The sequence below is a fragment of the Macaca thibetana genome, chromosome 15 (assembly GCF_024542745.1).
Source record: "Macaca thibetana thibetana isolate TM-01 chromosome 15, ASM2454274v1, whole genome shotgun sequence".
In the NCBI taxonomy this organism is placed as follows: Eukaryota; Metazoa; Chordata; class Mammalia; order Primates; family Cercopithecidae; genus Macaca; species Macaca thibetana.
Window position 1 is genome coordinate 13,629,227 of NC_065592.1, and position 18,278 is coordinate 13,647,504.

General features: G+C 41.5%; 2 protein-coding genes across 11 annotated transcripts in view; both read left to right on the forward strand.

Moving 5' to 3' along the window:
- The window catches only part of SCAI (suppressor of cancer cell invasion), a 200,490-nt gene that overhangs the window by 134,765 nt on the left and 47,447 nt on the right, over positions 1 to 18,278 (forward strand). For all 7 annotated transcript variants that reach the window (XR_007719683.1, XM_050760601.1, XM_050760603.1 and 4 more), the window contains 5 exons: positions 6,629 to 6,730; positions 6,990 to 7,091; positions 8,195 to 8,273; positions 10,286 to 10,385; positions 15,863 to 15,944. Coding sequence is in view for 6 of the 7 variants with exons in the window: in XM_050760601.1 (XP_050616558.1) it covers positions 6,629 to 6,730; positions 6,990 to 7,091; positions 8,195 to 8,273; positions 10,286 to 10,385; positions 15,863 to 15,944 (465 nt within the window). In the remaining variant the exon portion in view is untranslated. The remainder of the gene's footprint in view (positions 1 to 6,628; positions 6,731 to 6,989; positions 7,092 to 8,194; positions 8,274 to 10,285; positions 10,386 to 15,862; positions 15,945 to 18,278) is intronic.
- The window catches only part of RPL35 (ribosomal protein L35), a 199,427-nt gene that overhangs the window by 41,427 nt on the left and 139,722 nt on the right, over positions 1 to 18,278 (forward strand). The window contains exon 1 of one of the 4 annotated variants that reach the window (XM_050760634.1): positions 736 to 745. The exons of the other annotated variants lie outside the window; for them this stretch is intronic. The gene's annotated coding sequence lies outside the window, so the exon portion shown is untranslated. Of the gene's footprint in view, positions 1 to 735; positions 746 to 18,278 lie in introns of those variants that run through there. 4 annotated transcript variants of the gene reach the window in all.

Consider the following 18,278-nt stretch of genomic DNA (forward strand, 5'->3'; position numbering starts at 1 on the left):
TTTAATTTGCTTAGATAACTGACTTTAGTTAGTTAGTTAGTTAGTTAGTTAGTTAGTTAGTTACTGAGACAGAGTCTTGCTCTGTCTCCTAGGCTGGAGTGCAGTGGTGCAATCTCAGCTCACTGCAACCTCCGCTTCCTGGGTTCAAGCGATTCTTCTGCCTCAGCCTCCCTAGTAGCTGGGACTACAGGCGCATGCCATCACGCCCAGCTAATTTTTTGTATTTTTAGTAGAGACAGGGTTTCACCGTGTTAACCGGAATGGTCTCAATCTCCTGACCTCGTGATCTGCCCACCTCGGCCTCCCAAAGTGCTGGGATTAGAGGCGTGAGCCACCTCTCCTGGCCAACTGACTTTATTTTCATTTTTGAGACAGAGTCTTACTCCATCCGTGAGGCTGGAGTGCAGTAGTGTGATCTTGGCTCACTGCCACCTCTGGCTCCCGAATTCAAGTGATTCTCCTGCCTCAGCCTCCCAAGTAGCTGGGATTACAGGCATGTGCCACCACAGTGACCCAGCTAATTTTTGTATTTTTAGTAGATACGGGGTTTCGCCATGTTGGCCAGGCTGGTCTTGAACTCCTGGCCTCAGGTGATCTGCCCCCCGCTTGGCCTCCCAAAGTGTCGGGATTATAGGTGTGAGCCACTATGCCCTTTTTCCTCTTCTAATATAAAAATCCTGGGCTGGGTGTGGTGACTCATGCCTTTGCACATGGTGGCTCATGCACTTTGGGAGACAAAGGGGGGCGGATCGCCTGAGGGTCAGGAGTTCTAGACCAGCCTGGCCAACATGGCAAAATCTCATCTCTACTAAAAATACAAATATTAGTCGAGCATGGTGGCATGCACCTATAATTCCAGCTACTTGAGAGGCTGAGGCAGGAGAATTGCTTGGACCTGGGCGGCAGAGGTCACAGTGAGCCAAGATTACGCCACTGCACTGCAGCCTGGGCAACAGAAGAAGACTCCATCTCTAAATAAATAAATAAAATAAAAATCCAAAGCTGTAAAATTCTCTTTCAGCATTACTTGAATTTTATTCTACATATTTTGATATTTCGTATTTTTTTCCAATCCTGCTCCTTCTATAATATTTTATATTTTTTATTTTCTTTCAGTTGAATGTATTTTCTAATTTCTTTTTTAACTCTTACCGACAGTATATTGCACATCTCCAACTTGAGTTTGATAATTTTTTTTTCAGTACTTTGAAGATTTAATTTCTTTATCTTTTTCTCTCATTTCTGTTGACAAATTGTCTGTTAGATTTATTGGTTACATATTATATTCCACTAAAGGAAATGTTTCATTCCTCTGTGTGTTTTTAAGATATTCTCACTTTCTTTGATTCTTTGCAGTTTTACTGTGCTGTATTCAGGTGCAGTTTTCTTTATTTATCCTGCTTGAGGTTCACAGAGTTTCTTGAATCTATGGGTTTGTCTTTCATCTGTTTTGAAATATGGTTATTATGTCTCTGAATATTGTTTCCCTTCTATTCTTTCTCTCCTCCACTTCTAGGACTCAGTTACATGTTTGTAGACCGTTTCACAGTGCTATATGTGTCTGTTATATTCTTTTCTGTATTTTTCATCATTTTTTCCTCTCTAGGTTTTAGTTAGGCTGTTTTCTGTTGACTTCTTTTTCATTTCACTAACCTTGTCTTCTGACATGTTTAATCTGCTATTTAACCTATATTAAGTTTCATATTTCACATATTGTCTTAGTTCTGGATTTTTCCATTTGATTGTTGCTTTATAGATTAATTTTTTTTTCCATAGCCTGGGCTGCGTGATGAAACCCCATTTCTACAAAAAATACAAGTATCAGGCCAGGCAGTGGCTCATGCCTGTAATCCCATTACTTTAGGAGACGAGGCGGGTGGATCACTTGAGGTTAGGAGTTCGAGACCAGCCTGACCAACATGGTGAAACCCCATCTCTACTAAGAATACAAAAATTAGCCAGGCTAATTAATGAGTGGTGGCTCATGCTTGTGATCCCAGCTAGTTGGGAGACTGAGGCAGGAGGATCGCTTGAACCCTGGAGGCAGAGATTGCAGTGAGACAAATTCATGCCACTGTGCTGCAGCCTGGGTGACAGAGTGAGAGTCTATCTCAAAAAGAAAAACCTAAAAAATAAACCTTAGTTGGGTGTCGGGCGTGTGCCTCTAGTCCCAACTCTGGGAGACTGAGATGGAAGAATCACTTGGGCCTAGGAGGTCAAGGCTGCAGTGAGCCATGATTGTGCCACACACTTCAGTCTGGGTGACAGAAGCAGACCCTGTCTTTTTTTTTTTTTTGAGACGGAGTCTTGCTCTGCCGCCCAGGCTGGAGTGCAGTGGCCGGATCTCAGCTCACTGCAAGCTCCACCTGCCGGGTTTACGCCATTCTCCTGCCTCAGCCTCCCAAGTAGCTGGGACTACAGGCGCCCGCCTTGTCACCCGGCTAGTTTTTGTATTTTTTAGTAGAGATGGGGTTTCACTGTATTAGCCAGGATGGTCTCGATCTCCTGACCTCGTGATCCGCCCGTCTCGGCCTCCCAAAGTGCTGAATTACAGGCTTGAGCCACCACGCCCGGCCAACCCTGTCTTAAAAAAATTTTTTTTTCTTTTTAGAGACAGTATCTGGCTCTGTCATGCAGGTGGGAGTACAGTGGCACCGTCAGGGCTCACTGTAGCCTTGAACTCCCAGGCTGAAGTGATCTTTCCGCCTCAGCCTTCCAAAAATGTTTGTTTTATAGAGATGGTGTGTTGCTGTGTTGCTAAGACTGGTCTCAAACTGGTCTCAAGCAATCCTCCTGCCCTGGCCTCTCAAATGTTGGGATTATAGGCTTGAACCACTGCCCCTGGCCCTTTTTTATTTTTTAGTAGATTTTAATTCTCTGGCAGAATTCCCTATGTCTTCATTTCTGTTCTACCATGTCTATTTTGTTGATCACACTTAGTATGTTATTTTAAAGTCCTTTTCTGCTAACTACACTCTCTAGTTATACTAACTATAACTGTGTTGGTCTGTTCTATTGCTTGTTTCTCACTTTTAAAATTATCATATTAATATATATAGTTATTATATATCTGATAATTTGCTTGCATACTACTTATAATTAAATCCCCCAGCATTATCTTTCTTTCTTTTCTTTTCTTTTTTTTTTTTGAGACAGGATCTTGCTCTGTCGCCCTGGCTGGGATGCAGTGGCATGATCTTGGCTCACTGCAACTTCTGTCTCCCTGGTTCAATTGATTCTCCCACCACAACCACACCAGTAGCCAGGACTACAGGCGCACCCTACACACCCAGCTAATTTTTATATTTGTTGGTAGAGATGGGGTTTCTCCTTGTTAGCCAGGCTGGTCTCGATACTCCTGACCTCAGGTGATTCACCCACCTCAATCTCCCAAAGTGCTCGGATTACAGGCCCTAGCCAGCACGCCTGGCCTGTTTTTACATTTCATTTATTGTATTTCTTATTTTTAAAAGTATAAGCTGGGTGTGGTGGCTCACGCCTGTAATCCCAGCACTTTGGGAGGCTGAGGTGGGTGGATCACGAGGTCAGGAGTTCAAGACCAGCCTGACCAATATGGCAAAACCCCATCTCTACTGAAAATACAAAATTTAGCTGGGCATGGTGGCGCACGCCTGTAGTCCCAGCTACTAGGGAGACTGAGACAGAAGAATCGCTTGAACCCAGGAGGCAGAGGTTGCAGTGAGCCAAGATTGCACCACTGCACTACAGCCTGGGCAACAGAGTGAGACTCCATCTCGAATGAATGAATGAATGTATTAGGTTATTTTCTACATATTCCTTTGATTGGCTTAATCATTATTTTAATTACATCTTCTATTTAAGCATATGAAGCAAACTTTTTTTTTAAGAGACAGGGGGTCGGGGGTGCATATCTCATTGTGTTGCCCCTTCTTTAATCCCTGCCTCTTGGCTGGTCTCGAGCTCCTGGCCTCAAATGATCCTCCCACCTCGGTCTTCCAAAGTACTGGGATTACAGGTGTGAGCTGCCACACCTAGACTTTTGCATGTTATGTATGATGTTTGCATCATCCTGTTTCTGTTTACTGAATCAGGGGTGCCTTTTTTCTTCATGCGTTTTACGATTTTTGTTTGTGAGTCTTCTTTGATGTAATTCTATCAGCTAGAATTCTTTAAGACCTGAATTGAGGATGCCTTCTTCCAATGAAGATATGCATTGCTTTTTCTCTCAAAACTTGGGGGCATTATCAGTTTTTGTTCTCTTTAAGTAAAAAACCTTATAGATTTTTCAGCCATGCAAATAATGTTAATTCAGATTCCCAGGCCACATGAGAATCAGCATATGGCCATGAATTATTGGGGGAGACTTTTATTGATCTCTTCTCAGAACAAAAGCTAAGGTAGAGTTTCCTTCATGTTTATGTCTCTGGAGCAGATTTGTTTCTAGTGTTCTCTGAGGCCATATCTTTTTGTGCATCCAGTTTTATTTGGGCATAGGTGTATGTGTGGGAGGGGCCATCTTCCAACCAGCCAACCAGTTCTTAGCCAGATGCTACCCTTACTGTAGGAAAACAAGGTATTAGTACCCACTTATCTCCTTAAACTTCTTCCCCTTCTTTAATTCCTGCCTCTTGGCTGGGTGCAGTGGCTCATGCCTGTAATCCCAGCACTTTGGGAAGCTGAGGCGGATGGGTCATCTGAGGTCAGGAGTTCGAGACCAGCCTGACCAACATGGTGAAACGCCATCTCTACTAAAAATACAAAATTAGCCGGGCATAGTGGCACATGCCTGTAATCCCAGCTACTCAGGAGGCTGAGACAGAAGAATCACTAGAACCTGGGAGGCGGAGGTTGCAGTGAGCCGAGGTTATGCCATTGCACTCCAGCCTGAGCGACAGTGTGAAACTCACATACACACACACACACACACACACACACACACACACACGTATATTAAATGAATTAAATGTTTGAAAGGGTAGTTAGTAATCTTCATAAACTTGTTCTCATCTTAACCAAATAATTCCTCTTTTTTTATTTGATAGAAACAGGTACTTTATAAAATTCTCATCTGTTTTATTACCATGTATGTTCCTGAAGTTCTGTATAAGTATTACTGAAATTGGAAAAGGATACAGACTTAAATATTGTGTAGGGCCAAAACGTATGGAAGAAATTACTATAAAATATGGATCATAGGCTGGGTGCGGTGGCTCACGCCTGTTATCCCAGAACTTTGGGATGCCAAGGTGGGCGGATCATCTGAGGTTGGGAGTTCAAGCAGCCTGACCAACATGGAGAAACCCCGTCTCTACTAAAAATACAAAATTAGCTGGGTGTGGTGGCGCATGCCTGTAATCCTAGCTACTCTAGAGGCTGAGGCAGGAGAATCGTTTGAACCTGGGAGGAGGAGGTTACGGTGAGCCGAGATTGCGCCATTGTACTCCAGCCTGGGCGACAAGCGCGAAACTCCGTCTCAAAAAAAAAAAAGGATCACAGTTGTATTTCAGCATAGCTAGTTCATCAAAAGTTAGCTCTTTTTTCCTTCATGTAGCAAAGATTACTATCAAACTTCTGTGTATAGAATTTGGGCTGGAAGGTCAGGCATCGTGGCTTATGCCTGTATTCCCAGCACTTTGGGAGGCTGAGGTGGGCAGATGACTTGAGGTCAGGAGTTCGAGACCAGCCTGGCCAACATGGTGAAACCCCATCTCTACTAAAAATACAAAAATTAACCAGGCGTTGTGGCACATGCCTGTAATCCCAGCTACTCCAGAGGCTGAGGCAGGAGAATTGCTTAAACATGGGAGACAGATGTTGCAGTAAGCTGAGATCATGCCACTGCACTCCAGCCAGGGCAACAGAGCAAGACTATCTCAAAAAAAAAAAAAAAAAAATTGGGGCTGGAGATCCTTGTGGTGTTACTGAAAAACTTGCCCCTCACATAGCACACTACTACACATGTGGATTCATCCACCAGTCTTTGGAAGTTAACATGTTTGTAGAACCTAATATAGTCTCTGTGCTGCTGCTTTTTTGTTTTGTTTTGTTTTTGAGACAGGGGTTTCACCCAGGCTGGGATACAATGGCACGATCTCGGCTCACTGCAACCTCGCCTCTCAGGTTCAAGCGATTCTCCTGCCTCAGCCTCCTGTGTAGCTGGGATTACAGGCATCCACCACCACGCCTGGCTAATTTTTGTATTTTTAGTAGAGATGGGGTTTCACCATGTTGGCCAGGCTGGTCTTGAACTCCTGACCTCAGGCGATCCACCTGCCTCAGCCTCCCAAAGTTCTGGGATTACAGACGTGAGCCACCATGCTTTGCCCCCTGTGTTTCTGTAACTACTTAAAAAAACAAAACCTGAGGAAGTTTATTAATCAGTAGACATGTATATGGCTGGAGAGGTATGTGATAAAGCAAATATAAAAAAATGCTTATTATAGGATCTAGATGATGAACATATGGATGTCACTGTAGAATTCTTCCAATCTTCCCATCGCTTGAAAATTTCCATAATGAAATATTAGAGAAAAAGGTACCCAAAGCCCTGAAGTACATGTGAAAGTCACAATTAGTAATGTGATAAAAGTCTTCAAAGTTGCGTGTTGCATTAAGGCTAGGTTGTGTTTTGTTTTTTTTCTTGCAGGTTAAGTTCAGTGAACTAACTGTTGACATGTTCCGGATGTTACAAGCTCTGGAAAGGGAGCCAATGAATTTAGCTTCCCAGATGAATAAACCAGGAATGCAGGTAATTTCTTCTTTACATTTGCAAGTTTGGTAACCCTCTGGCTGCTTCTCTCCTGATAGAACGCTGATTATTCAACAGATACTACAAACTTATTGAATAAAGAATAAACTTGATGAGACATGGAGAAATAGATAAGCATAATCATAGTAAGACTGAGTGAAAATAAGACTTACTTGATAAGGGGTAGTGAAAATAGGCATTGATAATTCATTTGTCAAATGCAGCTTATATGTATAATGTTTTCTGTGTGTACATATAGGAATCAGCTGACAAGCCTACTAGACGAGAAAATCCCCACAAGTATCTTCTCTATAAACCAACCTTCAGCCAACTATATACTTTCTTAGCAGCATCTTTTAAGGTATGTGTGATCCAGTACTTTTTACTGGTGAAAAGGTGAAAGTGTGCCCTAAATAGAATCTAAGAGTCACTCTTTTGAAAAAATATTTAAGAGTTTAGGTAAAATATAAAAATGAAAAACTGCCTTTAGAATAATGATCCTGATAATAGATATTTTTGTTTTGTTTTGTTCCTTTCTTTCTTTTTTTTTTTTTTTTAACTTCTGGTAAGCTGTGAAATAGCTGTTTTGGAATGAAAATTGCTTATGATGTTGTGATTATTCCCATCATTAATTAATGATAATAGTGGTTCTCCTTCCTCCAGTTTTTTATTACTCAACGATTTTAGGTGTAACAGTGCAGAACTGGCCAGGCGTGGTGGCTCATGCCTGTAATCCCAGCACTTTGGGAGGCCAAGCCGGGTGGATCACCTGAGGTCAGGAGTTCAAGAACAGCCTGACCAACATGGAGAAACCCCGTCTCTACTAAAAAAAATACAAAATTACCTGGGCGTGGTGGCACATGCCTGTAATCCCAGCTACTTGGGGGGCTGAGGCAGGAGAATCGCTTGAACCCCGGAGGCGGAGGCTGTGGTGAGCCAAGATTATGCCATCGCACTCCAGCCTGGGCAACAAGAGCAAAATTCTGTCTCAAAAAAAAAAAAAATAAATTAAAAAAAATGCAGAACTGAAAAATAAAAGCAGAGTGCCTAGGCTTCTTATATACTCAAAGAGCTCTACGAAACATTTAGATCATCTGAAAGAATTATGAGAAATAGGAGAATTCTTCCCAAAGTCTACATAGAGAAAGCCACAGAAGGGACTTTGGCTTTTAGCCATATAGTCAGGATCTTTACTTCTCCTTTCACGTTTTCAGAGAATATTCTCTAAATCATGGGGTTTTTGAAGCAGAGAATGTCTTCACAACTTTTGACAATAGTTATAGATTAATAATGAATCTCTGCTTTGTCTATAAAGTCAGAACCAAGAAGAGCATTTCTTCACTTGGAAAAGACAACAGTGCATTCTTATTTATTCCAGAACTTTAAAATGTCATGAACTTTAAATAAAACCGTGTTGTTTATCCCTGTTTGTTGTTTTGTGTATGTGATTTTCTTTAATTTCAGGAGCTGCCTGCCAATAGTGTGCTTCTGATTTACCTGTCGGCCACTGGCGTTTTCCCCACAGGTCGTTCTGATAGTGAAGGTACAATAAAGGAATGCTCCCTGTTGTGAGCAGGGCTTGAATTCTCTTTATTTTCTACAAGACGATGGCCCATAGCCCACAGACCATCTCAGGCTTTCCAGACAGACTTCCAAATTTGAAACCTGGTCTATTTGTTGATTGGCAATTTTGTAGATACCCCAGTCTGTCGTATTTTCTGAAATGTTATATGTCAAAGCCCATAAATCATCAGAAAATTCATATATTAAATGCATGCTTCACTATCAAATTTATCAAAAGCATAATATGTAAATCCATTTAGATATACATAAGGAGTTTGATGTTTCAAAGTTGAAAAGGATGATGGAATAACCAAGCCTAATGATGTATTTCACATCTTTGAATTTTTCTGAGCTTTCAGTGCATTGGGGAATCCGGTCAATGGCTACATGATGGCTGAAAGTCTTTGTAGAAATCAGTGTACTTTTGTAACTGTGAAAGTTCAAGCCCTTGTCATGATTTTGTTTTCTGTCCTTGATTTTGTTTTATGAATTCAATCTGTAGAATATTGGGATGCTGTTTCAGAATAAAAACTTAAAACTGTCCAGAACATATGAGTCCAGAAATTGGTCAGAATAGATAAGTAACTTGGATGTAAATAAGATAATTAAATCTTTGCCTGGGCAAAAAAAAAAAAAAAAAAAAAAAATCTTAACATCCTTAACATTTTCCTCTTCATTTGTTTGTTGAAATTTGCATTCCTTTATAAAATGCATGTCCTTGCCATCTTCCTTGCATGACCTACAGATTCTCTTAAAATGTTAAAATGAAAACAAAACAAACCTCTTTAGTGTTTTCATTGCAGTGATTTTTTTAAGATATGAAATATAATACAACATTAAAAGTAACGTAAAAAACTAGTTTTTTGTGATAGTACTTTTATTTATAATTATCTTTATGTCATATACTGTTAAATCAATTTTTTGGATCTCTGCTTAACATATTGACTTTTTTGCTTTTTTCAAAGTATGATAGGTTATCGTACTTTGATAGGTCCTTTGAGAGAGATTATCTGAACATCCCACAGTTGCTGTTCCATTTAGACAGGAGTTTAGCTAATTCTTATGAATTTAGTGGGAAAAGGCTAACTTCAGAACCAGAACTAAAGTGCTTGATATGATAGTGATAATAATGGATTTTTTGCATGCTGAAATCTGGCGATACATTCTTAAAGGTGAAGTTTTTGTGAATGAGAATTTTCAAATTCTATTCAAATATTTTCCTAAATTTTACAGTTAGTGGCTCATTTAAAATTGTATTTACTTATGAGATTAAGATTTCATTCTTTAAAAAAAGAGATTATTTTATTCTGCAGCTTCCTTTTTTTTTTCTGAGACAGGGTCTCACTCTGTCATCCAGGCTGGAGTGCAGTGGTGTGATCATAGCTCACTGCAGCCTCAAACTCCCTGGCTCAAGTGATCCTTCTGCCTCAGCCTCCTGAGTAGCTGGGAATACGGGCACCTACCACAATGCTCAGCTAATTTGAAAAATTTTTTCGTAGAGACAGGGTCTCACTGTATTGCCCAGGCTGGTCTGGAACTCCTGGCCTCATGCAATCCTCCTGCCTCAGCCTCCCAGAGTGCTGGGATTACAGGCATGAGCAACCATGTCCAACCAACTTCCTTTTAAAATAATAGTGTTAAACCTGAGATTTTAAGTTTGCTTGAAATGTAAAGGTCATTTCGAACATCCCAGATCTCCATTCCTTTTATTACTTAGAATAATGATGCCATAGATTCTTGTTTTGTTTCTCATTATATTGTTTGAAGAACTGCTGAATAATCAAATGTTTTTGAAAATGTTGAAACTGACAACATACTGAAGTCATTTAAATACTCCATTAAGTTAAAATGTTAAATTTTAAAAGAATTTAAATGTTGTGTAATTGTCTTCCCTTGAATCAATGAGAGATTCACACGGTACCTTTGTATTTGAACATCAGGTCAGTGTTACTCTTCAACTGAAGTCTAGGATTCTTCCCTTTGTTTTTATAGGTCCTTATGATTTTGGAGGTGTACTTACTAATAGTAACCGGGATATTATTAATGGAGATGCTATCCACAAACGAAATCAGTCCCACAAGGAAATGCACTGGTATGTATTCTGGTGTCTCCTCTTGTTATAAAAATCATACCTCTGTCTGTAAATATAAAAAATATTAAGTAAAATGGGGAGTTTTTTCTAGTACTAGAATGATTTCCTTAGACTAATATTTTGGGACAGACCGGAAACACTTATTTGGATTCCAGCAATAATTCAGGCTCTGTCTATCCTAGGAAATTAGAACTTTTGGTTGATATTGATTGAATAAATATTTTATTGAGTATCTGTTGTATGTTACACACTGTTTAGTCACTAGGGATATGTCAGTGAACAAAATTGCATTCTAGTTGGAGACAGTATATATATACATAAATAAATATGTCAGGACATGATACGTGTAAAATCAATACGAACTTTTTTTTTTTTTTTTTTTTTTTTGAGACGGAGTCTCACTCTGTCGCCCAGGCTGGAGTGCAGTGGCGCGATCTCGGCTCACTGCCAGCTCTGCCTCCAGGGTTCACGCCATTCTCCTGCCTCAGCCTCCTCAGTAGCTGGGACTATAGGCGCCCGCCACCACGCCCAGCTAATTTCTTATATTTTTAGTAGAGATGGGGTTTCACTGTGTTAGCCAGGATGGTCTCGATCTCCTGACCTCGTGATCCGCCCACTTCGGCCTCCCAAAGTGCTGGGATTACAGGCTGAGCCACCGCGCCCGGCCCAATACGAACTTTTAAACAAATTTTTTCCTTTAGAGACAGTCTTGCTCTGTCACGCAGGTCAGTTTTGATTTCCTAGCCTTAAGTGATCCTCCCACTTAAGCCTCCCAAAGTACTAGGATTACAAGTGTGAGCCACTGTGTTTGGCCCAAACTTTTTTTTTTTTTTTCTTTTTTTGAGATGGAATCTTGTTCTGTCACCCAGGCTGGAGTGCAGTGGCAGGATCTTGGCTCACTGCAACCTCTGCCACCCGGGGTCAAGCGATTCTCCTGCCTCAGCCTCCTGAGTAGCTGGGATTACAGGTGTCGGCCACCACACCCAGCTAATTTTTATATTTTTCACCATGTTAATCAGACTGGTCTTGAACTCCTGACCTTGTGATCCACCTGCCTCGGCCTCCCAAAGTGCTGGGTTTATAGGCGTGAACCACCACACCCTGCCACATTTTTTTAAATTTTATTTTTTTAATTGAAAAATAATCATTGTAAATATTCCTAGGGTACATAATCATGTTTCTGTAGTTACAATGTATCATGATCAGATCAGAGTAATTAGCATACTCGTCATCTCAAACATCCATTCTTTGTGTTGGAAACATTTAATATCTTTGTTCTAGCTATTTAAAACTATAATATAGGCTGGTAGCGGTGGCTCACGCCTGTAATCCCAACACTTTGGGAGGCCGAGATGGGTGGATCACTTGAGGTCAGGGGTTTGAGACCAGCCGGGCCAACATGAAATCCTGTCTATACTAAAAGTACGAAAATCAGCCAGGTGTGGTGGCTTGCGCCTGTGGTCCTACCTACTCAGGAGGCCGAGGCAGGAGAATCACTTGAATGCATTAGATCGAGGCTGCAGTGAGCTGAGATTGTGCTCCAGTCTGAGTGACAGAGTGAGACTCCATGCCAAAAAAACAAAAGAAAATAAAAACTATATAACATTATTAGCTATAGTCATGCTACAGTGGTGTAGAACTCTAGAACATAATCCTTCTATCTAGCTGTAATTTTTTATTCTTTAACAAATCTCTTCCCTGTCCCTCCCTTCCCCTACCCTTCCCAACCTCTAGTACTGAATTTTTTTTTTTTTTTTTTTGAGATGGAGTCTTGCTCTGTCGCCCAGGCTAGAGTGCAGTGGCACAATCTTGGCTCACTGGAACCTCCATCTCCCAGAGTCAAGCCATTCTCCTGCCTCAGCCTCACAAGTAGCTGGGATTACAGGTGGCCACCACCACACCTGGCTAATTTTTAAATTTTTCATAGAGATGAGATTTCACCATGTTGGCCCATCTGGTGTCGAACTCCTGACCTTATTCTCAGCCTCCCAAAGTGCTGGGATTACAGGCCGGAGCCACCATGCTGGGCCTGAATTTTTTTTTTTCTTCTTTGAGACGGAGTCTTGCTCTGTTGACCAGGCTGGAGTGCAGTGGCTCCATCTTGGCTCACTGCAAGCTCCGCCTCCCGTGTTCTCTCCATTCTCCTGCCTCAGCCTCCGGAGTAGCTGGGACTACAGGTGCCTGCCAGCACGCCCGGCTAATTTTTTTGTAATTTTAGTATAGACGGGATTTCACCGTGTTAGTCAGGATGGTCTCAGTCTCCTGACCTCGTGATCCGCCTGCCTCAGCCTCCTGAAGTGCTGGTCTTATAGGTGTCAGCCACAGTGCCCGGCCCAGGCCTGAATTTTTTAATGTAAGATTTTGTTGGTTTAATATAGCACAAATGAATGTTGTTACGTGATTACAAATAGAACTTCAGGCCAGGAGCAGTGGCTCACGCCTGTGATCCCAACATCTTAGGAGGCTGAGGTAGAAGAATCACTTGAACCCAGGAGTTTGAGACCATGCAACATAGTGAGACTCTGTCTCTACAAAAACTTAAAAAATTATTTTTTAAAAAATGCAAAAAGTACAAAAACAAATAGAATTTCATCTACAAAAGTTCTTTTTCCTTTTTTTTTTTTTTTTTTGAGACAGAGTTTCACTCTGCCACCCAGGCTGGAGTACAGTGACACTATCCTGGCTCACTGCAACCTCTACCTTCCAGGTTCAAGTGATTCTCCTGCCTCAGCCTCCCGAGTAGCTGGGATAACAGGCACTTGCCACCATGCTTGGCTAGTTTTTGTATTTTTGGTAGAGATGGGGTTTCACCATGTTGGCCAGGCTGGTCTTGAACTCCTGACCTCAAGTGATACGCCTGCTTCGGCCTCCCAAAGTGCTGGCAATATAGGCATGAGCCACTGTGCCCAGAGTTCGTTCTTTTTCTAAGCATAACAACTTTGTTGCTTGGGCCATTATTTGCTCTAGAATTTCTCTAGCTGAGAACAATCTGCTTATAAAGAAAACAGGACTGGTCTAAAACTTCGTTTCTAATACATATTGAATATCCCTTATCTGAAATGTGTGGGACCAGAAGTGTTTCGGGTTTTGGATTTTTCCAGATTTTGGAATATTTGCATATAGATAGTAAGGTGCTTTAGGGATGGGACCCATAAAATTCATTTGTTTCATATACACCTCTTGCACATTGCCTGAAAGTAATTTTATTTTTCCCTTTGAGATCCTGGATAAACTGTGCGTTGTGCACCTGCATGACTATGATCCATCATGTGAGGTCAGGTGTGGAATTTTCTACTTGTGGCATCATGTTGGTTCTCAAAACCTTTTGGATTTTGTAGCATTCTTCATTTTGGATTTTCAGATTAGGAACACTGAACCTGTACTACATGATCACTTACATGTGGGAGCTAAAAGAGCTGCACTCAGAAGCAGAGTGCAACAGTAGTTGTGAGGAGGTAAGGGCTGGAGAAAATAGGGAGATGTTGGTTAAAAACCTCTTGAGTTGTAAGATTAAACAACATTTAAAGTACAGCATGGTGATGATAATTAAAAATACTATATTGGCTGCGTGCGGTGGCTCAGGCCTGTAATCCCAGCACTTTGGGAGGCCATGGTGGGCAGATCACCTGAGGTCAGGAGTTTGAGACCAGCCTGGCAAAATGGTGAAATCCTGTCTCTACTAAAAATACAAAAAATTAGCTGGGTGTGGTGGGACGTACCTGTAATCCCACCTACTTGGGAGGCTGAGGCAGGAGAACTGCCTAAACCTGGGAGGCGGAGGTTGTGGTGAGCCGAGATTACGCCACTGCACTCCAGTCTGTGCGACAGAGCAAGACTCCATCTCAAAATAAATAAATCAATAAATAATAAATTAAAATACTGTGTTGTTGGACCAAGTGTGGTGGCTCATTCCTGTAATCCCAGCACTTTGGGAGGCTGAGATGGGAAGATTGCTTGAGTTCAGGTATTCAAGACCAGCCTTGGCAACATAACAGGATCTTGTCTCTACTAAAAATTTAAAAAACGAGTCAGGCGTTGAGGTGCATGCCCATGGTCCCAGCTACTTGGGAGACTGAGGCAGGAGTAACACTGGAGCCTGGGAGATCGAGGCTGCAGTGAGCTATGATCTTGCCACTGCACTCTAGCCTTAGTGACAAAGTGAGACCTCATCTCAAACAACAACAACAACAATAACAAAAATTGTTGTTTACTGGAAATTTTCTGAAAGGGCAAAGCTTACGTGTTCTCTCTGCCCACTCCCCTGCCTCCTGCCGCCCACACACACAAAAACGGTAACTGTGGGAATGGAAGTGTTGATTAATTTGATCATGGTAATCACTATACATGTATATGTTAACAAGTCATCACATTGTATACCTTCAATATATACAATTTTTGTCAATAAAAGAAAAACTTTTATTTGAAATATAGTGACGTTTGATGATATTGCTCAGTGAAACATTTATAAATTTACACTTACTTTAGTATCTATCCACATACGCACATCGTGTACTCAGTCATTGGAAGGAGAACACGCACACCAAAATTCTGACCTTGCTCATTGGCTCTCACATGCATGTTACTGGACTTCAGCCTTTGGGTTCAATAGCTCTTCTGTGGGCCGGTGAAACTGCATGTTTAACAAGCCCCCGCATGTTTAACAAGCCCTTGATGCAAATGTTCAGAGGAAACATATGGTAAAAAGTAGCTGGGCGCAGTGACTCATGCCCATAATCCTAGCACTTTGGGAAACTGACGTGGGCAGATTGCTTGAGCTCAGGAGTTTGAGACCAACCTGGGCAACATGGAGAAACCCCATCTCTACTAAAAATAGAAAAATTTGCTGGGTGTGTTGGTGCATGCCTGCAGTCCCAGCTACTCAGGAGGCTGAGGTGGGAGGATCACCTGAGCCTGGGACATGGAGGTTGCAGTGAGCTGAGATTGCACCATACCACTGTACTGCTGCCTGGGCCACAGAGCAAGACGGTGTCTTAAAAAAAAAAAATGGTGATAGTAAAAAGGTTTTCCTGCTTACTACCTGCAGTGTTAAGATGTAGCTGTAAATATTAAAAATCTTTAAAATAGAGATTTTGAGGACTCATTGAAATACAAATCAGGTTTTGTTATTACATCTTTTTTCCAGATGTTCTCAAAAGGAACTTTTAAATATGAAACAGGTACCTGTGTGCCAACTTCTGAGGTTTTCATGCTGTGTTTCGTCATTTTTAAATACGCAGGCTTCTCTTTAGCTTAGATATTCTTAAATAACGATTGTCTCTGAACTTTTTTTTTTCAGATAAAACTATCTTGGCTATCCTAGTAAATACATACTTTTGTTTTCCCTTTGCTTAACTAGTCTTTGTTTTTCTCTCAGTGCTATGATGCAAAGGAGATATGAGCAGACCAAACTGAAGAATAAGATTTCTGAGACGTGGCTGACACAGTTTAACGGTTCTTCATTGTTGTTATTTTCCCAGCCTTCATCCCGGAGATCTCTATCCTTTCACCAGGAAGCCCCTGTTCATCATTGTGGATTCATCTAATAGTGTTGCATACAAGGTGAGTTCCATGAGAGCTATAGCACAGGGCAGACATTGTGGCACCAACCCAAGGGTACCCACTCTTAATGTGTGCCTTTTTATTTTGCTTTATTTTATTTAATTTTACACAGTTTGTATTTAGTGTTTCTTTTCTTTTGAGGTTGTGCATGCTAGTCAGGATCTGGTGCTATGAATAGAAACAAGAAGAAAACGCATGAATGGACACTCAGTGGAAAATAATAAATCCTTCTGCAGGAAAAAAAAATTCAAGATTTCCAAGATCTCTGGTGGGAGGTTTATTTTTGTTATATAACCCAGAATAATTTTTCTTTTATAGAGGTAGAGGTATAAGGGTGAATTTCTCTAGTGTTCAAACGTTTCTCCTTCTCATGCTGAGCTGCTGTAGTTTAAGTGAAACTTCTAGCCCATACTTTTAGTCTTTGAATATTAACATATTGTTTTACATGCACTTAATTTGAAAATTTGTGACAATCACAAAAAAAAGATGGTCCTGAATGCTGAAATAAGTGACAGGGATCTAACTTGAACATCCTTCGTTTTATATTTCACTATTGAAATGATGATTTTCAGTGATTCTATAAAGAATGCCAGCGGTCGGCCGGGTGCAGTAGCTCACGCCTGTAATCCCAACACTGTGGGAGGCCAAGGCGGGCAGATCACCTGAGATCGGGAGTTTGAGACCAGCTTTACCAACATGGAGAAACCCCCATCTCTACTAAAAATATAAAATTAGCCGGGCATGGTGGTTCATGCCTGTAATCCCAGCTACTCGGGAGGCTGAGGCAGGAGACTCACTTGAACCTGGGAGGCGGAGGTTGTGGTGAGCCGAAATCGTACCATTGCTCTCCAGCCTAGGCAACAAGAACAAAACTCTGTCTAAAAAAAAAAAAAAAAAAAAAAACCAGCAGTGAAACACGTTAAAGGTGGATATTGTAATTCAAACTATAGTAATTTGCAGGAAAAGGAAAACACAGTCTTTAGGTCCTTTGTATCTGGTCAAAATGTTTCATTAGTGAAAAATGTATTCAGAAATATTCTGGGTGCACAGATCTGCCACCTCAAACTGTTTCTGCTGTGGGTGTTCATACTGCAGTTAGAGGGAGAAGCAAACTCCTGGCCGGGCATGGTGGCTCACGCCTATAATCCCAGTACTTTGGGAGACCGAGGTGGGCGGATCACGAGGTCAGGAGATCGAGACCATCCTGGCTAACATGGTGAAACCCCGTCTCTACTAAAAATACAAAAAATTAGCCAGGCGTGGTGGTGGGCGCCTGTAATCCCAGCTACTCGGGAGGGCTGAGGCAGGAGAATGCCATGAACCCGGGAAGCGGAGCTTGCAGTGAGCGAAGATTGTGCCACTGCACTCCAGCCTGGTCAACAGCAAGACTCCGTCTCAAAAAAACAAAAGTAAATAAATAAAGACGCAAACTCCTGATACGTTTCTATCAGGAGACCAATGGAAATGTCTGGTAGCCAAGAGAGCTGACGCTAAGTATACGTTTTCCATTTAGTTTTCATGTTTAGTTTTACTTAAACTCTTTATTCCAAGAGCTTCCAATGTACCCTACATTTTTCAGCAGCATTTGTCCTCCTTCTAATTTTGTTTAGTATTACAACTTTCGATTTTTAGGAAAGTTAGCAGCTTCCCCTCCCCCCCCCTCCCCTCCCCTCCCCTCCCCTCCCCTCCCCTCCCCTCAACAGAGTTTCGCTCTTGTTTCCCAGGCTGGAGTACAATGGAGTGATCTCAGCTCACTGTAACCTCCGCCTCCCAGGTTCAAGCGATTCTTCTGCCTCAGCCTTCCAAGTAATTGGGATTACAGGCTTGCACCACTATGCCTGGCTAATTTTTTTGTATTTTCAGTAGAGACAGGGTTTCTCCATGTTGGTCAGGCTGGTCTCGAACTCCTGACCTCAGGTGATCCACCCGCCTCAGTCTCCCAAAGTGTTGGGATTACAAGTGTGTTCCACTGTGCCTGACCAGCAGTGTACTTTCTTAAATTGTATGTGTGTTTTGTTTTTGTGGGAAATGGAAGAATGTGGGAGGCTGCTGAATGAAAAGATTTATTGGCCACCCTAATTAAACTTATAAAGCCAGAGGAGTCCAGGCATTTTGTGTCTTCACAGAATTCAAAAGAAGTACTCTGTCTTTGTCAATAAAAATGAATCTGTTGCAGCAGTTTGGTGATGTGACAGAATGTGTTTTTGCACTGGGTCCAGTGTATTGTTTAACATGATCTAGCATCATCGAGAGTACTTTAGCAATCCATTAGTTTCTCCCAATTTAATTGGGCATTCTTGGATACCACTTCTCAGGAATACCATTCATTGTATG